The sequence below is a fragment of the Acinonyx jubatus genome, chromosome B3 (assembly GCF_027475565.1).
Source record: "Acinonyx jubatus isolate Ajub_Pintada_27869175 chromosome B3, VMU_Ajub_asm_v1.0, whole genome shotgun sequence".
Lineage (NCBI taxonomy): Eukaryota > Metazoa > Chordata > Mammalia > Carnivora > Felidae > Acinonyx > Acinonyx jubatus.
The window spans coordinates 99875350-99897822 of NC_069386.1; the positions used below are offsets into that span (position 1 = coordinate 99875350).

Sequence of the window (22473 nt, forward strand, 5' to 3'; positions counted from 1 at the left end):
GCCAGTCACTTTCATTCTGATTTGGACCTAACCAGTTATGTTGAGTCTTGGTTCCCTGTACCTTGGTTAGCTTTGTCCATGTAGATCAACTTTTTACTAGTGTTTATTTGCTAATCTAAGCCAAGGCAACAGATTCATTGAGCAGAAACAAAGAAAACCATTTAGATATCACAAAAGCAGCTTTCCAATAGTACCTCAGACCGAAGGTAAACTCATTAAACCACTGTGCTTTTCACCCATGTTATTTCTTTTTAAAGTTTATTTACTTATTTTGAGAGAGACAGAGAGTACATCTGGGGGAGGGGCACAGAGAGAGGGGGAGAGAGAATCCCAAGCAGGCTCTGCACTGTCAGCACAGAGCCTGATGTGGGGCTTGAATCCACAAAGCCGTCAGATCATGACCTGAGCCGAAACCAAGAGTCGGATGCTTAACCAACAGAGCCACCCAGGCGCCCTCCCCCATGTCATTTTTTTTAACCTCCCCAAATATAATCCCTGTTGGTCTTGTGTCTTCGCTGTAATGGCTGTTATCTCAATACTACTCTGATTTTCTTTCCCACTGCTTCTTTCTACTGTTCTCCTTGTCTGCTTGCACTGTGTGGGAGTGGAGAAAAAACAGGAACATCTGACTATTGGAATCCCAATAGCAATGGCCAAAAATCATGCCACTGAGAGTATGGTATTTCTATTTAACTCGGTGGTGGTTTCTGTGAGCTCTAGTAGCTTATTAGGCTCTTGCTATTTGCCAGGCACTGTACAGAAAGGAGACCAAAATGCCATACCTCCTTTACCAGTTTCAAATAACGAGGGACCCTGACGCTGCAGCTGCTCCCTGCTTCCTCTTGACTACAGGTCATGAAGCTTTTGTCCCTCAGCTTTGTTGCACCTCTTTATATTCTGTTATGTGAATCTGGGACAGAACCTCTAAACCACATTTCTTCTTTGCTGTCTGGCTGCCAAGCAGGCTTTGCCAGCAGGGGAGGGAGAATGGAAGGCTAGAGGACACCAGGCCTTGCTGCTTCCTGTGTGACTCTTTTTCTTGTCTGTCTCACCACAGAGATAGTGCCTCACTCTGCCATTAACAGTTGGTCCCAGTGTTTTCAGTTTATAGTTTTGCACTCTCTTAGAACCGCCTATCACACCCCTTCAAAGATACCAATACCTTTCCTGAGATCTGAGCCCCAGCTCCATGGGGGTCCTTCTCCAAACTTCTAAGCTGTAGTAACTCTCCTCTATTACTGTTCTAGGAGTGATAGCTTCTTCCTACTGGTACTACTTCTATGATAGTCACTGTCCCCTTTTTGCTTTTACAGTTCTTCAATATCTGGTTAACAATTCTTCATATTAAATTCTCTCTGTTAGGGGCGCCTGGGTGACTTAGTTGGCTAAGCATCCAACTCTTGATTTTGGGTCAGGTCATGATCTCACAGTTTGTGGGTTCAAGCTCCGCATCGGGCTCCATGCTGACAGTGCAGAGCCTGCTTGAGATTCTCTCTCTCTCTCTCTCTCTCTCTCTCTCTCTCAAAATAAATAAGTAAACTTAAAAAAAAATTCTCCCTGTTAAAATAACTGGTGTGCTTTTGGTCTCCTGATTGGACTTACAAAAGATATTAATAAAGAAATTGTTACTAAGATTGGGATCCTGGGGGAGAACCTCTCAAAGATGGGCTTCACAGATTGCTTTGGTCGTATCTTTAGCTCTTTGTCAATGGGATAAAAGGTCCTAGTAATGCATGGCATGTATTGGCATCACAGTTCATTAAATGACTATTTTTGGTTGATTGTGATAAAATGATTTCTGACGTTAAGTGCTTTGGGGACCCAGTGGCTAAAGTACTTTTTGACTACAAGGACTGAGGGATAGTTAGGTGGTTGTCTGAGACCACTGGAGCCCTTACAGAAAGAAAATGACAAGCTAAGATCTTAAAACACCCAGGTCAAGTCTTAGAGTCCAGAATCAAAGATTCTGTGGTTCTAAAGCACTTTATTTCATATAGCCCCAGAACTAAACATTGAACATAGTTTTAATTGCGCTGGGAATAGAATTAGGGGTGGGGGGCGGGGAACAGAAGATCCCAAGCAGGCTCCATGCTGACAGCAGCAAGCCTGATGTAGGGCTCAATCTCACCAACTGTGAGATCATGACCTGAACCGAAGTCCGATGCTCAACCGACTGAGCCACCCAGGCACCCCTGAAATGCCATTTCTAACAGTTTTGTGTTTTCCTCTAGATGGTTTCAAGAAAATTCTTTCCAATGCAAGTGTATTTGGCACCCTAAGCAAATACAAACTAAAGTCATAGCCTTTTCCTAAGGAGGAATGTGGGCTCATTTAGGACACTGAGTGGAAAAAAGTAGAGCCCTTAGACTTAGACTGGAGACATCTAAATTGACTTGGATAAAGCTGAGAATCTTGAAACCCCAGTCATTCTGACTCTCCCTTGTTGGAAGCAGCCTGCTTTCCATGTGTGAGAAAATTGGCCTTCCCTTGCTTGAAGGTCCTGTAATAACCTTGCATAGGGTAATTGCTTTGCAAAGGATGTCTTTACTCAGACCTATCTCTGTAACCTATTGCTATGAGGCCTAGATCTCTTCATGCTCCAAAGGACAGGGACAAAATATAACCTGGTTGGAAAGAGCCTAGCCTCGAAAAGAATTGCAAAATTTTACTAATTTGTATCATTGGGAAGGAGGAGTATGTGTGAGAACAGATTGTAAATAGGTTAGGCCAGGGAGGAGAAACTGTAACACTAAATCAGATAAAATTTATTGATCTGGCTTTGTTCTCAAGAAATTCTGAATCTAAAGTATTAACTCAGATTTGGTTGACTAAAATTTGGACTCAGTGGTGGCCTATATATAATAAGGTTAAGATGGAGAAAACTTTCCTGTCATAATGAGGAAAGAATCTGAAGGCTTAGGAAAATAGGAATATTGGACTGGATTTAATATGTGCAACTTGCACACCCACCCACCTATTGTATCCTTCAAGAGTGCACAGAAGATAGACTTTTCATGAAAGCACTGAGAAATAAATTTCCAAGAAGAGACTTGTATCCTTGAAAATTTCTGTTCTTTATAGTCTATGATAGTGGGAGCTCCTGATGTGAGGTCCAGGGGCACCTCACAGGAGTCAGGGTTGACTTGTGTTCCATAATGGGCAATGGAGGACAAAGTGGAGATTGTTTTGGCCCACAAGGATCTTTGGCAGTGACTAATGGTTTACAGTGCCTCTAGGAATAAAAAAGATGCGTAGCCTACTAAACGCTACATGAACTACATAGGAAAAACTTCATGTCTGGAGCAGGAAACCTGACTTGGGTCACAACAGTGGAGAGTTACCACCTTTCACCCAGTTTATAGATATAAGCCAGTCCATAGACCTGGAGCCTCTAATTAAAGGGGAGATCAGGTCCCCTTGAGGAAGGACCCCATATCCTTCAGTGCTTCCGCAAGGCCATAACTGTAAATCATCTGCCAGATCTTCCTTAGAGGTTGTTCTTTCTCAACTGCAAACATGCTCTTCTGTACTCTGTTTGGTGATACTGGGGCTGGGACTTTGCAAACTGCATTTCTCTTGTGCTAGTTTGCCCCCGATTAGGGTCTGCCAATAGGTGATGCTAGAAAGAAACTGGAAGGCTAGAAGAGGAAGAAAGGACTTCCTCTTAACAGTTTGCTTCCTTTTTCTGGTCTGTGTTCCTGCAGCACTCGCCTTTATCCTGGCAGTGGCAGCTGGCCTGAGAACCAGCAGTTTATTTACAATTTACAGTTTTTCCTCATACCTAGAACTAGCCTTATCGTACACCTCCAGAGATAACAGTACTGGCTGCCCAGCACTCCCACCACCAGTCTGCATGCCACCTCTGGGGGGTCCCTTATCCAAGTTTCTAAATGACATTAATCCCCACTCTTCCCTTTGTTTCCCCAGTCCAAGGAGGGCGAACTGCTTCTTGCTAGGATACCTCAGTGTATCCTAGTGTTTCAGTCTTCAGTACTTGATGAACAGTTCTTTATATTAGTATTAAATTCTTTGTGTTTAAATAGCAGATGTGGCTTCCAGTTCCTGCCAGCCCTGCCTGATACACTGACCTTGACCATTTCTCATCCCACTTGTCAAATGCAGTAGGTGTGTGTGTGTGTGAGAAGGTTGGTGATGAGGCCCACATTCCTCCTTAGGAAAAGGCTATGACTTTAGTTTGTATTTGCTTAGGGTACCAAATACACTTGCGTTGGAAAGAGTTTTCTTGAAATCATCTAGAGGAAAACACAAAACTGTTAGAAATGGCATTTCAGGGGTGCCTGGGTGGCTCAGTCGGTTGAGCATCGGACTTCGGTTCAGGTCATGATCTCACGGTTGGTGAGATCGAGCCCTACATCAGGCTTGCTGCTGTCAGCATGGAGCCTGCTTGGGATCTTCTGTCCCCCCCCCCCCCCACGCTCTCAAAAATAAATAAACAAGTAACAAAAAAAGTACTTAGAAATGGCATTTCAAACCTTCGTAGGGCCTTAAGATCACTTGTTCTAATCCTTCATTTTACAAATAAAGGCACAGAATTTCAGAGATTGTGTCACTTTCCCAAAGTCTTATCGTTAGCACAGTGGTTCCCTCAGAGACAAACATCCTCCCCCCACCAAGGGCTTCCCCATGAATGGTCTTTATATCCTGACCTAGTGTCAGCATCCAGCTAGCTGTGTGAGACCGTCTTTGGGAGACCACCGGGAGAGAAGCCCTGCCCAGCCCAAGTTAACAACTGCCTGTTAGTTTTCTGATTGGCTTGAGAACTCAAGGCTGAATGGGTGATCAAAACTGTTTACAACCGAACCTAAAATTTTAGCTTCAAAGTAAACTTTATTTACGAGGGGCTCCCTGAGACTCCAGACACAAAGAAGGGAGGTCCAGTCTACCAGTTCAGCCTCTGGTGAGAAGCTTTGGAAGTGTGTGTGGGGTAAGACATTAATTATATAGGCAGTATGAAAAATGTGGTCAGAATTGAAAGTCCACAGATCATTGCTGTGCTGGAAGTTTAAACAATATGAAGAAGTGCAACAAACAACTTAGAAATGGGAAGAACCAGAAGTATAGAAAAATCCAGGAGGAATAAGTATAAAAATGTAACAGTAAAGGAAAGAGAATGGAAAATTCTCCATACGGAAAAAAAGGGGACTAGGTTTATATAAAAGAAAGTAATGTTTAGAAACATTTATTTAGTTGGTATTCCATTACTAACAGTTGCCAAAATGACTTTGAGTGGAAAAAGATAAAGATGAAATTTGATTGGAAGGAAAATTGATCAGTTTTCTATTTTATTATTCCTTGTAATGTCATATCAGATACACAATCTGATACACAGGGCATCAGTGCCTTTATTCAAGTTTTGGACTACAAATGTGGAAAAGCCCAGATGTTAGGATGGTGGCCAAAGACACATCACTGGGTCTGTTTATCAGTATTTTACAGAACTGTTTGTCAGCAGCAATTATGGATTACTATTTGACCACTCTCCAATTTTTAACTTCACTCCAGGTCATCTCTGCATATCGGCTTTTGAGTAATGCGTTAAAGATAGAAATATTGGTCACATCAAACAGATTAAAACTATGAAAGTTATGGATTTTTGTGCAAAAATGAGCAAGTTCACACTGAGTCAAGTATGTGAAAAAGTTTACTAGGCTGAAAGTTCAACATGAGTCACCAGTGTGTCAGCTGCCCAAAAAACAACTTTCATGATCTTAGTCAACATTAAACATAATGTTTAAGACAAAAGGTGTGGTCAGTCTGTGACATCACTCTATTACACAGTGAAGTCTACCCTCTCTCCTCTCAAGCCTTGTTTCCCTCAAAGCATAAGGATATTGGGGCAACAGGACTGGTGAAGTCAAAATGGACACAGAGCCTTGCTTCAGCATTGGCTGCTCTAGCCATGGTTCACTAAGTCCTTTGGGAGGACAGGAATACAAAAATGTCCAAGATCATAATTCAGAAACGTAGCAGTGTTCGGACATAATTCAGATAAGGCAGTAATGAAAAGCCAAAGAGTAAAAGCATTAACCTTAAAGGAAAAGGTTAATAACTGTGCTAAAATTAAGAACTCTGTTCATCAAAAGAGACCTAGTATGAATGTGAAAAGGCAAGATGTGGAAAGGGTGAAGATATATGCAACAAAGGGCTCATATTCAGGACATATAAAGAGTTTCTATAAATAAGAAAAATCAGTCATCTGAGAAATAGAAATGAAAACCATAATGCAATGCCACCATACACCTACCAGGATGTTCATAATGTTTTGGCAAGGATTTGGAGCAAGGGGAGCACTCATTCACTGCTGGTGAATATACATAAAACAATTGGTAGCATTATCCATTGAAGTTGAAGAAGCACAGATCTTATGACTGAGAAATACAATTCCCAGCATGTGTAGACCGACTAGAAATGCATCTAAGTGTATGTGGACCAAGCACCTTGTGTGAAAATGTTCACTTAGGGGCACCCAGGTGGTTCAGTCGGTTAAGCGTCTGACTTCGGCCCAGGTCATGATCTCACGGTTCATGAGTTCGAGCCCCACATCAGGCTCTGTGCTGACAGCTCAGAGCTTGAAGCCTGCTTTGGATTCTGTGTCTCCCTCTTTCTCTGCCCCTCTCTAGCGCACGCTCTCATTCTCTCTCTGTCAAAAATAAATAAACTTAAAAAAAAAAAAGAAAATGTTCACTTAGGCATTATTCATAATGGCCGATATGTGAGGACAACTTAAATGTCCATTAAGAGTAGAATGAGTAAGCAAGTTATAGCACATTTACTATGCAGAATACTATACAGCCGCAAAATGCACTAAGTATAGCTACAAGGATGAATCTTCAGGCATAATGTTGTAAAATAGTAAAAAAAAGTATACACAGCACACTTCCACTTACATAACAATTCAAAAACAAGTATTCTAAATTAAAATAATGGAAGTCAAGATAGTGGAGAGGGAAGGGGTAGTGCTTGGGAGGGGACACAAGAAACTTTCCGAGGATATCATTTGGGTTCTTTTTTTTTTTTTTTTTAAATGTCTATTTATTTTGAGAGAAAGAGAGTGTGAGCATGCGTGGGGGAGGAGCAGAGAGAGAGGACAACAGAGAATCCCAACAGCCTTCGCACTGTCAGTGCAGAGCCAGACATGCAGCTCTATCCCACAAACTGTGAGATCATGACCTGAGCTGAAATCAAGAGTCAGACACTCAACTGATTGAGTCACTCAGGTGCCCCTATTGTTTGGATTCTTAACCTAAATACCAATTGCTTTCTAATTCATTGAACTATGTTTTGTGTGTTTTTCTGTGTGTATGATATCCTTCATGGTAAAAAGGTTATGTAAGATAAAAAGGCCCAGGGTTTAGCATCATTCATAATACTGATTTTAAAAAATGTATATAAGTCAAGTCAAGGACTTTAGGGTATTAGAAAATGCAGACCCAAGATTAAGCATGAGGCAGAGAAATAAAAAATCAAGGGAGATGAGTTTCTTTTAATAATAGGTGTGCTTTGGCAGCTCTTGATAGGATGCTGGGCCAAGCAGCCTTGGATAAGCATGTTTAAAAAGAAACACTTTACATCTCAAATTACTTGTTCCATTCTGAAGTATTTACAAAGCCACAGAACAGATACGGCATATCTTCCTCCAACATTGATTTTATGTAAAGATTTGGACAAATAATATTTTTATATTAAAACCAGATATATCATGGACTAAAAGGAGAGGAATTCCATGCTCACAATAGATTGCTTCCAGATTTTTCTCCAAATCCCTGCTTTTTGGGTTTCTGGACCCTAAACCTTTAAGATTTTTTAATTGAAATTTTTAGGTACAGCATGATAAAGTACCTGAAATATAATTCTTGAACCACAGTAGCACAGAACACAATGAGCTCTGAATTCCAGTTTTTACTGCTGGTAGTGTGGGTATAAGGAGTAGTCAGGGAGTGTGGGTAAAGAAAAAAAAGGGGGGGGTAGGTGACGGGGGGATAAAAATGATGAAGGGGCCAGGGAATATAATGAGGAGTATAGAATGGTGTTTTCTTCCTTTGTTTTTCACTCCAAGGGATGAAAGAAAGAAGAGGAAGGTGTCATCTTATGGCTCTCATAAGAAGGTTATATCTCGGGTCCTAACATTTCACATTCCTGACTTAACCTCTAAAAGGCACTGGGCCAGGAGTGCCTGGGTGGCTTAGTTGGTTAAGTGTCCAACTCTGGATCTCAGCTAAAAGCACTGGGCCAATGTTGAGCAGTGGAGTGGACTCAGAGCCTATGGGGTAACTGATTCTGAGGTTCAAAAAGGAGAGATTGCTGGATTTGTTGTTTCTCTCTTGCTCTCCTGCCAACTCCGAAGTCTACTCCATCATCAACATTATCATTGCTTAGCATGCCAAACCCTGTTATAAACGTTTCCAGAAGGGAAGACGGTTACACCGAATTGAGTGATTGCTTAAGGACACATGGCTGTAAAGTGTCTTGTTTTTTATTTTAGGAGGAAAGCAGTTTTTCATTAAGTACAATGTTAGCTCTACATATTTATGGCTGCCCTTTATTGGGTTAAGTTCCTTTACATTCCTAGTTTGCTCACAGTTTTTATCAGGAATAGACTTTAGATTTTAGCAAGTGCTTTTCCTGCACGTTTTGAAATAATCATATGGTTTTTCTTGTTTAGTCTGTTAATGTAAATTATATTAAATTTTTAATGTGATATTAAGGCATCACTGGGTCATGATGTATTAGCCTTTTAATATATTGTTGGATTTCATTTGTTAACATTTTGTTAGGAAGTTTTGCATCTGTGTTCCTGAATGATAACACATCTGTAGTTTTCTTGTTTGTCTCTGTCCCTTCTCTGCAGACTGCATGAATTTATCCTTCACCTCACTGATGTTTGGGAGGGAGGGGTTGTCTAGCCTTTTTTTTTCCTCTCTGTGTTTCATATTGGATCCTTTCTGTTGCTATGTCTTCAAATATACTGATGTAATGTAATGTTCAGTTAGCTATTAAGCCTGTCCAATATATTTTTCATCTCAAATGTTGTATTTTTCCTCTTCAGAAATGGACTTAGGTCTTTTTAAGTATTTTCCATGTCTCCATATAATATTCTCAATCTTTACTTACTTTTTTGAAAATATGGAATATTGTTATAACAATTATTTTGATGTTCTTGTCTACTGATTCTAGTATTCATATCATTTCTGGGGTCTATTTCTTTTGATTAGTTTCCTCATTATGGGTCACATTTTCTTCTTTGCATGGCTGTTGATTTTTTACTGGATGCTAAACATTGTGAATTTTACTTTATAGGTGTTGGATGTTTTTGTATTCATATAAATATTCTTGAGTTATGTTTTGGGACACAGTTAATTTACACAGTTTGATCTCTTAGAGGCTTGCTTTTCAGCTTTTTTAGGCAGGACCAGACGAGCCTTATCTAACTGTTCTATAAAATGAAATTCATCTGGAGTGTAACTTTATTCCATGTGTTACTTTTATTGGTTTTCCCTTGGCATTAGATTTATTCACGTGTTTTGAAACTTTGGTTTGCGACCTAAATTTTAGTAGAAGTTTTTCCCCCTCCCTTTGTCATCACCCTTGCTGTTTAACCATCTCACAATTGCCTTCAACCAGATTCCTAGATGCCCCCTAGTCAGGCACCAGGTCTTATAATGACATATTGATATTGATATTGGCCTAACTCAGCTTCTAGATTCAAGTTATGAACCTAGCTCTGGCTCTTGTCTTGAGTGGACAACCTATAAGGTCCTCTTACTGTGTGAAGGCTTACTTGCCACAGCCTGCTGCCAGACTCAGGACCCATCAAACCATGGCGTCAGCCTTACTCATTACCTTATATTTCTTTCCTTTTTCAGAGCCATAAAGATTTGTCCTTGAACCCAACTAAGTCTCTTTTTCCAACATTTTATTATTAAAATTTTCAAATATACAGAAAACTTGAAAAAATTACAAAATGAACATACATATGCCCATCGCTTAGGTTCTACAATCAACACTTTGCTGTCAAGTCTTCATTACTTATTTGTAATCTTATTTCTCGATCACTTCAAAGTAAGTTGTTACTCTTCCCGTAAATACTGAAGTATTGCATATTATTAGCTAGAGCTCAATGTTTGTTTTTGTTGGTAGTTCACTTTTTTTCTTTTGAGGTATATTTACACGCAATGAAATGTATACATCTTCAGTGTTCTAAAACACATCATCTATACCTCAAACCTCTATCAAGATATACAACATTGCCATCACCAGGGAAAGTTTCCTTATGCCCTTTCCTGGTTAGTCCATACACTTACCCCCCCACCCCCCCACTCCACCCCCACAAGCAACCACTGCCCTGTTTTTTTATTTCTGCCATAGATTAATTTTGCCTGCTCTAGAATTTTATACTGTGGAATCATATAACACGTACTCCTTTGTGTGAGGCTTCTTTTGCTCAGCATGTTGTTTTTGAGATTTATCCATGTGGCTGTAGCAATAATTTACTCCTTTTCATTGCTGAGTACTACCATTCCTTTGTTTAAACTCACCACAGTTTGTTTACTCATTTCAGTGGGGTCTCTTTGATTTCTCTGTTTATTTTTTATCTATCACTGTTAAGTGTCTGGAGAGAAGAGAGAGCATCAAAGTATGTATTTAACTGTGCCATTTTAACTAAAGTCCTCCAGCTTATGTGTATTCATATATATATATTTTTTTAATTGAGTAAACTTAGCTGCCTTCTAGTTTTATGAGGGATTGAGTGTAGTCCCTTTCATTTTCCTTCTAATCCGTTTAATATTCATTATCGCATTTTTATATGAAATTTGAAAGTAGAAAATATGCTATATAAATGAAGTGCTGTATTTGGTATTTAAAGGTTCTCTTGTCCCATTAATTATATCAAATAGTCTGCATATTAAATATGAATTTGTTTTTTGTGTTATATAAAAAGTTCAATAATTCTTATGTTTTTGCTGTTATATTTGGTACAATTATCTATAATGACTGTACTACTTTGTTATCAACAATGTTAACAATAGAACTCTTTGTCTTCAAGAGTATGTCGATTCAGCCAGCTGAACAATATATTGCAATTATGTATGGGACCTCTAATCCCTCAATTCTAGATTAATTCTGTGATATAATATAGATTGAATAACCTAATCTCTTTTGTGATGCTTGTGTTAAAAGGGATAACTAATAAAGCACAACATACTTCACATAGAACAAAGTTTCAACATTTGCTAGAATTATGTATTATTTTATTTTTATTTTTCTTCAGGTTTGGCTGGGATGTTCCAGTAATCCTGAGAAATTCAGAAGAGACCCAGTTCAACACAAGAGTTTTCAAAAAGCAAATGAGACAAGTCAAGAATCCTTTTGGCTTAGAGATCACTAATCCATCTTCAGCTTCAATTACAAGTTGGTGACTATTTTCCAGAGACTTTTTTTTTCTTTCTGTGCCCCTTTCTCAGCACTTTAATTTTCTTTCTTTATTGCTTTCTCTTCTTTGGACTTAACAAGTATTTATTGAACATCTGTTTTGTTCTGGGAGCTATACTACGTACTACGGATACAGAGACTAATTATTCACAAAACTTGCTCCTCGGGAACTTATCAACTAGCAAACCAGAGGCAAATATTTGTGTAAGAAGAATTAAGTATCACAGATGTTAATAAGATAAGTCTGGCATTTTCATGGGTCTTGAGTGCAGTGAGAAATGTACGGATGGTATAGTGTGAGCACAGTTAACGTAAGGTTGCTAACCTTCTGAAGAACAACTTTTTAATCTGAAATAATGGTATTTTGGGTATAAGTTATTTTGGTATAAAATGTTATTTTGAGAGATGGTAATAAGATGATAGTCGTTTGTTTCTGTGCTTTTTGGAAAAGTAAACTGCAAGACTATCTAGGAACCACTGGAGTGAAAGATAGAGGGAAAGAAAAGAAAAAGAAAACAAAAGAAAAGAAGGGGGTGGGAGGGAGGAAGGAAAGAGAGAGAGAAAGAAAGAGACAGGGAGGAAGGAAAGAGGAGAAAGACAGGGAGGAAAGAGGGGAGGAAGGAAAGAAGAAATGGTTAAGTTTGCTGAGGTGGGGAGGCAGGCATAAAGAAAAGCCTCATAAAGAATGTGCTGGGTCTCTGTCTTATTTTTCTTTTCTTTTCTTTTTTTCTTTCTTTCTTTTTTTTTTTGAGTAGACTCTTGAAAGGTAAGTAGGTGTTTATCTCATGGGGTTGGGAGAAATTCTAAGTAGAGAAGAAGCATGAACAAAGCACTGAGACAGAAACAGAGAAACAATCAGTAGTTTGTTATGGAGAAGACATAGGGTGGGACAGGTAAGAGAGAAGAGTGGAGGAAGACTCAGGTTCTTTGCAGGGGCCCTCCATAGACAGATCCTATTACCAGGATAAAGAGTACGGGAGGAACAGCAGGTTTTGGAAGAAAGGTAATGAGTTCAGTTTTGAACTTCTGGACTTTGAAGTGCTTTTGTAGCACTTCAGTAGAGATGGGGGGGCAGTTCCAGGTACAGTTCCCATAACTCTACAAAGATTTCCAGGCCGAGACCCTATCACCTTTTACACTTGCTCACATTTCAGGTATCTTAAAAACAAACAACCCCAACCTCTCTCAGCTTTTTACCCTATTGGATCTACTGTCCCCTTTCTCTCCCTTCACAGCCAGCCTTCTCAAAAGCGAATTGCACTTGCCTTCTTCCCTTAGCCTGCTTCACTTTCCACAGATGTGATTTTTGCCTGTATCCCTCCATTGAAATAGCTTTCCCCGAGGTCACTGATGACCACTTCTGCTCCCCGACCCTGCCCTCCTGCCCCCGCAGTCAGAAAATCCAGTGGACACTTTGTAGGCCTGAGTTAGCACTATCTCTGCAGTTTCACGGAGTTGACCAGTCCTTCCTTCTTGATACCCTGCTCCCTTGGCTTCTGTGACCCTTCTGCATAGCCGTCTTCCTGTCTATAACTTCCAAAATCACTTGTCGAAAAGCAGCGTACTTAGTAAATAGGGACTATCAACCTTAAGTAAATATTGATTTATAATGAAAAAGTACAAAGTTTCTTATTCTTCCTTAGCTATAAGTACTATACTATTAGCCTATGAATTGGAGAGAACTAAGGACCTCTTTTTTTTTTTTTAATCCTCTAATGGTGGATAAAGGGTTTGTTCTGACATTTTTCACTTGGGAAAACCATGTTTAAGATATGACACAGGTAGATAAATAAATACATAAATTAGAAAAAGGGGTGCCTGGGTGGTTCAGTCAGTTAAGCGTCTGACTCTTGATTTTGCCTCAGGTAGTGATCTCACAGTCGTGAGATCAGCCCCATGTCAGGCTCCACACTGGGCATGAAGCCTGCTTAAGATTCTCTCCCTCTCCCTCTGCTCCTACCCCACTCACATGTGTGCTCTCTCTTTCTCTCTCTCTCAAAAAAAAAAAAAAAAAAAAGATATGACAGAGAAAATTAACCTGTTTAGAAAATATGACTAACTAAAATGTACAGAACAGTTGTAGTTCAGGGGTGCCTGGGTGTCTCAGTTGGTTAAGCCTCCCGACTCTTGGTTTTGGCTCGGGTCATGATCTCACGGTTTGTGGGCTCAAGCCCTGTGTTGGGCTCTGTGCTGACAGTGTGGAGCCTTCTTGGGACTCTGTTTCCCCCTCTCTGCCCCTCCCCTGCTCTCTCTCAAAATAAACAAACTCATAAAAATAAATAAATAAGAACAGTGGTAGTTCAAACAGTGGTAGTTTGGTGACCTCTGACCTCTGTGGCCAGGCACTTGGACCTGCTCCAGTGTCACATCTGGGCCTTGAGCAGGACTCCCGATATAAAAAGCTACCAGTACAAAGCCGTCCTTCCTGCCACACAGTTCCACAAGCCTGGAAACGCTGAAAAAGTAAGAACTGATTAATTGTGACCAAGCAAACACACTTGTGAGCTGGGAAGTGTGAGGAAATCCGTCAATTTTCCTTTCAGGCAGAAATAGTTCCCCTGTAAATGTTAGAAGCAAATGAAAAGATATCCAGTGAGTAGAAGACCTGTCAGCCACTAATCAACAATACCATTACCAAAGTACACAAAAAATTTTTTCGATGTGTGGGTTTATAGCTTGCTTCTTGACGTATTTTAATTTTTAAAATACCAGTGCCTATCATTGATTGTCTTTCTTCTATGGGGAAATAAGGAGAGGGATTTTGGTGGGAATTAAATTCGGCAGAATAGAATTCATTTGTTTAAACTGTAGAACAATGGATATCATTAAAGATGTCTAACCAGGATATTAAAATAATATTCTGGGCAATATTTGTGACATTTTAAAAGGTTATTTCATCGGATGTGTAGATAGTTTAAAAATCCAGGTCCTTGGGGCACCTGGGTGGCTCAGTTGGTTGAGCATCCAACTTCGGCTCAGGTCATGATCTCAGGGTTCGTGGGCTCAAGCCCTGCATCGGGGTTTATGCTGACAGGGAGGAGACTGCTTTGGGTTCTCTGTCTCCCTCTCTCTCTGCCCCTCCCTGGCTTGTGCTCTCTCTCTCTGTCTCCAAAATAAATAAACATTAAAAAAAAAAAATACAGGTCCTTTTTCACCACTGTCCCCAAAGTGCTGGGCATGTAGGGGAGGGAAGGGGACTATCTGGAGACCTGATTTACTTGAAAATGAATGAGAGTCAGTTTTAATCTTAGTCATTTGGCTCTCTTTACTATGGGTGGGTTGCTGGGATTTCTTTTGTTGTTACGTGGTGATACTATGTTTGGATTTATGATGTTTCCATGTCCCCAGTGTAAAAGGTTTTATGGATATGTTGGTTGAGTTGAATTCATTTGGGCCAGAAATTCTCCTGTCCCTTTGTAACAGCTTCCTTATTTTGGCTTATTTACCCTGGTGACACTTAACAAAGGTGAAAGGGTAGACAAAATGACACACATTGCATTTTGGGAGGAATTTGTGAACCTCTATTCTCTCCAACGTAAAATTTTCGTCTCCCAGTACTCCAGATTCATTACCCTCATGCATGATCACCTTGTACGTTAGTTCTTTCTCAGGGTTTCTCCTCAAGAAAGTTTGTGGCTTTTCTGCTGTATTGTTTCTCCTTTTTTTAATGGCTCAACTCATTGACCATAGTCCTTGTTTTTTTGCAGTTTTTTGCAAGGCTGTCTCTTATGCTGGGCTTTATTTGGCTGTTACAGCTAGGCAGGTTAGGGCAGGCTGAGAGAAATCACCCCCCTTTCGGTTAGTTTAGATTCTGGATTTTCTGCTTTAAGGCCGTGTTCCAAGTCTGCTATTGCTGTTGATCTGACATGGCATTGTGTTTGCACTGAATTTTAGAAGACTAAGAAAATGTAAGAATGAGACTGTCTGCAGAACAAGTGGGAAAAACTACAGGGAGAACAACTTTGCCCCGGGGGGATTTGAACTGACATCAGTTAGTGTAAATCAAAACATTATCTTCTCAGTCTGTGTCCTAGACAAGTTTAGGAAAGATTGTGGAGAGCAGAATTTATAGATTCTATTCTTCTTTCTCACAGACTTATAATATTAATTTCAGAGACATACTCTGTTGAAGTCTGCTTAGTATCCAGTTGTCACTGGTCTCTGACACTCTCCCCATTTTAGTCAAGTCTTTTATGCAGCTCTGAATCTCTGGAACTCCAATTCTTTTTACACAGCAAATAAACTGGGTAGTTTTACATGTTTTAGAACTTATCCTCCCATGGTTCTTTGTTAGTGTAAGCACACACATGGGTATGGATGTCCCCTCCTGTGACATAAACAGTACTATGCTATAAACTTTCCTCCACCTTGCTTTTTTCGCTTAACAATATATTCTGAAGATCATTCCACAGTAGAATATACAGATATTTTGCTATGCTTCAATTCTTTTTTAAGAGCTGCAAAGTACTTCATTATAGAGCATTCTATATTTTATTCATTTAATCCCCTATCAATGGACATTTGGGTGGATTCCTGCATTTTGATACAACTGATGCTCCATACATACAATTTTTCACATTTTTGCCAACAATGTTAAATCATTTTCTGGGTTCCTTTTTTCTCTTTTTTTATTTTCTTTTATATGCCTTTTCTATTTTTTCCTTCCTTATCTACTTCATCTTTTTTTTCCTTACCTTATGTGGTTCTGTGGTAACATAAAGAAAAGGATGTATGATTTTTAATATATATATTAACTTCAAACATGTACATTTTATGTAAAATAGTATAAATGGTATATACTGATATGTTTTATTATAATATGTAAATTAATATGATGTATATTAAATTTAACATATAAATATATATTTAAATGTGTATTGTGGAGTGGTTTTTTTTCAGCTATTTAATAGCTAATTGAAAAATAATAGCTAATTAAATTTCCCATTTTTTTTATTTATTTATTTTGAAAGAGAGAACGAGAGAATCCCAAGCAGGCTCCAACACTCAGTGCAGAGCCCAACATGGGGCTCAGTCTCACAACCATGAGGTCATGACCTGAGCCAAAATCAAGAGTCTGACACTTAACTGACTGAGCCACCCAGGCACCGCAAAATTTCCCATTCTTGAATTAATACCCGATGATTAGAATCGTATAAAACTTTGAAATCAAATTCTGTTCCAATTACCTATGCAAAGTTCCTGCCAATTAAAATTTTTGCCTAACTGTGATTAGAAATGATACTATGTCATTGCTAGTATGCATACCCCCAATCTGAAACTCTATGTACATACTACTGATTACTGAGCAGAAAAGTGAAAAACTCAATATTTGGCATCCTGTAGAACATCTTCTTATGTTTGTGTATATCCTTCCAACACATACTCTTGATCACCTTTTAAAAAACACATAATGGGGCACCTGGGTGGCTCAGTTGGTTGAGAGTCCGACTTAGGCTCAGGTCATGATCTCATGGTTCATGAGTTCAAGCCCCACATCGGGCTCAGTGCTGTCAGCCTGTCAGTGCAGACAGAGCCTGCTTTGAATCCTCTGTACCCTCTCTCTGCCCCTCCCCAGCTTGTGCTCTCCCCAAAACAAATAAATATTAAAAATAAATAAATAAAAAAGTATCTAAAAAAATTACACAACGTATCAATCAGAATTCCTATTAGCATATGTGCTGCCAAAGTAAGCACAAGAATTCCTATTAGCAAGCAACAGAAATGACCTCAATAAAAGGATACTGGGTCGCTGACAGAATTGCCAGTAGGTTTGGAGAGCCAGAATCAGAGACCAAGGCTATTCAGCCAAGAACAGTGCTCCAAACCATGTACTTAAAAAAAAAAAAAAAAAAAAAAAAAAATTTAATGTTTATTTATTTTTGACAGAGAGAGAGAGAGAGAGAGAGAGAGAGAGAGAAAATGCGAGTGGGGGAGGGGCAGAGAGAGAGAGGGAGACACAGAATCCGAAGCAGGCTCCAGGCTCTGAGCTGTCAGTACAGAGCCGACATGGGGCTCAAACTCATGAACCGCGAGATCGTGACCTGAAACGAAGTCGGACGCTTAACCGACTGAGCCACCCAGGTGCCCTTCGAACCGTGTACTTTTGATCTAGTAAGTCCAGTGCCACCGAGCACCAGATACCGCACTTTCCACTAACAGCTGTAGAAGACACTAGATATTGCTGCCCTTGAACTTGATACTGCTGCAACTGCCATAAGCAAGGGAAAAAATCATACAGGTGGCACACAGTAAGTCCTATGTAAGTATTTAATAAATAGGTAAAATGATATAATTTGTAGGTCTGCTTATAATTTACTTTTTCCACTTAATCAGGTTTGCTCAAATTGTAATTTTTTTTTTATGCTGAAAGCAAATAAATGAATGAGGACATTGCTATTAAGCTCTTCATGTTTTGGAATCCCCATTCTTTCCCTAGGATATTTTGCATATTACATGGGACATTAACTGTATGACAAGAACATATATTAATGTTGTCAGTATGTATATTAATATTAGTAAGGCTTGATTTCTCTTTAATATTTTTTCCTACTGCAGTGGTCATCTTGTGGACCCCATGAGTTAGGTGTGTCCACTTTCAGAGACAGCTCTGCTCTGAAGGTTGTATATATCCACTTTTGGAGACAGCACTACTGTTTCTTGTCGTTAGGATTATATATGCTGTTAGAGTGGTAGGTTACCAATAGTGAATGATATTTCAGTTTTTAAGATGTATGTGAGAGAAGTCTTTAAGTCACACACTCAAAATGAACTTGATAATTTCTAAGTATAAATGTGTAAATAATAAAGAGTTTACTGATGGTGCTTCAAAATTGTGTAGATGTGGAAGTTTTTATATCACTTGTTTAGGGACCAGTTCCTTCATTTACAGGCACATACCCTTTAATGAGTTCCTTTTATGACAGACATCACCTTGGCCAGCATCCAAAAGGAAGCTTTTGTTATTCACTGTGTACCATTGTATTAGAAATTACATTAGGTAATTTTCTTCTCTTTGTCTTCTTTTCTTCTTTGTTTTCTACAGCTGGCATAACTCTGACAACAGATTGCCTTGAAGATAGCCTCCTTACATGCTATTGGGGGTGCAGTGTTCAAAAATTCTATGAAGCTCTACAGAAGCACTTTTATTGCTTCCGAATAAGCACTCCCCAAGCACTGGAAGATGCTTTGTATAGTGAATATCTTTATCAAGAACAGTATTTGTATCCTTTTATCTGATATATCCATTGACAAATGAAAATTTTATTTTATTTTTTTTAATTTTATTAAAAAAATTTTTTTTAACCTTTATTTATTTTTGAGACTGAGTGTGAGTGGGGGAGGGGCAGAGAGAGAGGGAGACACAGAATCTGAAGCAGGCTCCAGGCTCCAGGCTGGTCAGCACAGAGCCCGATGCTGGGCTCAAACTCACAAACCGTGATATCATGACCTGAGCCGAAGTCGGATGCTTAACCGACAGAGCCACCCAGGCGCCTCGACAAATGAAAATTTTAGACATTAGACTTTTTATGGATAAAATAAACTATTTGCTAAGTTACTGTTACCTTTGGTGTATTACTGTATTTTTGGTTACAGTGGCAATTTACCTTTACATTTTCAAAAAGTATTAAAAAGGACAGCAAAGAAGAAATATATTGCCAGTTACCAAGAGATACTAAAATTGAAGACTTTGGTTCTGTGCCCAGATCTCGCTATCCATTGGTAGCACTGTTGACCCTAGCTGATGAGGATGACCGAGAAATTTATGATATTGTAAGTAATTTTAAAATTCTGGAAAAATTCCTTCGAGTGATTTGGATGATAGGTAATAATTATTTGGCAAATAAAAAAAGTTTTCTTGTAATTCTTGAGGACATACATTTGGCCCAGATATATTTTTCTTGAAAAAGGAATCCATGGGAAATACAGTTGTATGATTTTTATACATATAACAGCTCCTTCGGAGTATGACTTTTTTTTCTCCATATGTTACAAGAATATGATATTATTTAAAAAACAAAAGGTATATTGTAGTTGGCTAGATTTTGGGAAGCATGTTTATTCTTAACATTTTTAACACTGAGTAAATAAGCATTGGAATCATCTGCAGTGCTCAATTTTAAGAGTGTTCCCTCTTTTCTTTCATGCTTACAGTCACCTTGTTTCCCTCTTAGCCCCTGCCACATCTGCATCCTCTATGTGTTTGGTTCCTATATTTTCAGTAATCTCCATTTCTCATTATGTGCCAATTATTTCTTTAGTCTGGTAGTTTGTCCTATTAGGAAGATAAAATCGTCTTAGAGATCTAAGAGGACCTGAGCCCTGACATTCCTCTAAGTATAGTAGAGGCTTATACATGAAGTAAACTTTTGGTGAAATCCTTTCATAGTAAGAATGCCCTTATACACAATTTACTACTTTTCTGAAGTGCATGATACAGATATGTTTATTAATAAAGATATGGTAACATTTTATGATACTTTCTAAAGTACACAATATATTCGCTAACATTAACTCATTTACTTCTTCCAACAACCTTGTGTGTTAGGACCAATATTCTTTTTATAAAGACTGAAATAGAGTCTGAAGAAAAATCTCAGTCATTCAGGAAGAGATGGAACCAGGGCTTGATGTAATAAGCCTTTGTAGTCCTGTGCAAAGTGCCTTTAAAAAAAATTTTTTTAAGGAATATCTCCTCGAAACAAGTGTACATTTTCTTGCATTTGGAAGGTGCAGACCCTTATTGAGAAATCTAAACCCTGCTCATACAGTTTGGGTTTTTAGCCTTACCAAGTTGAAGTTCCATTGAACCGAAGTCAGTTTGGTTTTTCTAAACTAGTCATACTAATAGTGGTGTGTTTCCAGAACCTAATAACACACTGCACGGAACACGGTAGGTGCTCACTAAACTTGATGAGTGGGGGGGGGGGAACACCATACCAAGCAATGTTGGTGAACCTCATGGAGCTTGACAGCAGGTCAGTTGAATGTGCACGAGGAGTGAGGAGTGCATAGGAGAGATCCTTTAGTTTCCTCCCCTTCCTGCCCTTCACCCCCAGCCCCCCACCCCTTTCCAGTTGAAGGTAAATAAGAACTGTCAGGTTGGTGTTTCATATTTCCAGCCTCTGTTCTTTATCCTGCCCACCCCAGCAAGGTAACCCTTCCATCACCACTGTGCCTCCCATGTCTTCTCTGCTCCCCTACTTCCTTCCACTCATTCAGAACAGATAGGGTCAGATCTGTCACCTTCCTCCCAGCTTCTCCTTTTGGCTTCTTTTCTCCTCACTGAGGGGAAAACCTAGGGAACCTATCTGTTTAAGGTATTCAGTGTCTTCTTCGTTTTCTAACTTTCTTCCTCAGTCTAGACAGAGGAGAGTGTGTATGTGTTAAAATGTATATAACATAAAATTTACTGTTTTAATCACTTTCCAGTGTACAGGTCATGGCATTATAAACAGGGAAAGATTTGCTATCAGGTCCCTGATCCAACTGGAATGAAACCTATGTGGCCCAGCTGTACATGTGGGAAGCTCATTCCCCCAGGGAAGCTGGTGTCCGGCCCTCAAGGGTTAATAGGCATTTTCTTTTTACTTTTGTTTATTTTTTCAATGTTTATTTATTTATTTTGATGGAGAGACAGTGCGAGCAGGGGAGGGACAGAGAAAGAATCCCAAGCGGGCTCTGCACTGTTAGTGCAGACTCTGATATGGGGCTTGAACTCATAAATCATGAGATAATGACCTGAGCTCAAATCAAGAGTCAAACCCTTAACCAAGTGAACCACCCAGGTGCCCCACTTTTCCTTTTAAAGTCTCCCTGCCTGGGTCCTCCCCTGGGTCTTTTCTTCTTCTCAGGCTCCCTCCCCTTTGTCCTGTTAATCTTGCTTCTTATCTCTCAGATTGGGCCTAATATTGGAACTAAAGCATATTTGTTAGTATAGTATGTATTAATGTTGTCTGTTCTTAATTTTAAAAGCAAACCAAACATTTGGTTTTTCAATATTTTATCTGGGGGTGAGAGTCTATATATATATATATATATATATATATATATATATATATATACTTTTTTTTTTTTTAGGTAGATTAAGGAAAGCAGGGTTGTTACTGCAATATTTCGACTTTGAAATTTTTTTCATTTTTACTCAGTTATATTAAATTTCTGTATTACTCAAATAATATATGTTTGTGGCAGGAAATAGAATTAGAAAATCTAGATAAGCCAGAAAGAAAAAAGCATAATCTCCTATATTGTGTCATCCAAAGTTAACCACTGTGAATATTTGTCTGTATCTTTGCAGACCTTTATATATGTAATTTTTAAACAAAAACAAAAAATTATATGTACTATTCTGAGACATGTTTTCATTTAGTATATTTTGAGCATCTTTTCCATACCAGATTTATATCTATAGCTACATATGTATTTATAACTCGCATGATAGTAGCTTCTGAAGCTTTTAGTATTAAATCCAATGGCAGGATTGTTCATGTGAGATGATAACATTCTACCGATCCTGTCATTTTGATTTAATATTGCAAGCTTCTGAAATCATTAACCAAATTATGAAATCCTGATAGAGCTATAAACAATATTATATGTTTACAGCCATAGAAGGGTTCTGTTTTTAAGCTTTTTCTTTGGATATAATTTCAGAAACTTGCAAAAACGAAGCAGAAGAACAGCCCTATACCTTTTACCGAGACCTCCTATTGTTAATTATTAACATTTGCACTGTTTGCACCATTACTTGTCTATGTGTGTGTATTTTCTTAAATGAATTGAGAAGTTGTATGAATGATTCTTTACCCTAAATATTTTAGTGTGTATTTCCCGATAATAGGAATGTTCTCTTATATAAACACAACATAGTTATCAACTTTATAAATCTGACATTGATAAAATATTTGATCCAACCTATTACCTATATTCCAATACGTCAGTGGGTTTAGCAGTCTTCTTTACAGCATGTTTTTCCCACCAGTACAGGTTCTAGTCTGGAGTCAGATACTGTTTATCATGTAT

General features: G+C 38.8%; 1 protein-coding gene across 3 annotated transcripts in view; it reads left to right on the forward strand.

Moving 5' to 3' along the window:
* Positions 1–22473, forward strand: part of CGRRF1 (cell growth regulator with ring finger domain 1) — a 29499-nt gene that overhangs the window by 2076 nt on the left and 4950 nt on the right. For 2 of the 3 annotated variants that reach the window (XM_015082551.3, XM_027065745.2), the window contains exons 2-4: positions 11291–11430; positions 18494–18671; positions 19074–19221. In XM_015082551.3, the coding sequence (XP_014938037.1) occupies positions 11291–11430; positions 18494–18671; positions 19074–19221 (466 nt within the window). Of the gene's footprint in view, positions 1–9915; positions 10081–11290; positions 11431–18493; positions 18672–19073; positions 19222–22473 lie in introns of those variants that run through there. The other variant, XM_053224470.1, reaches the window with a different exon arrangement.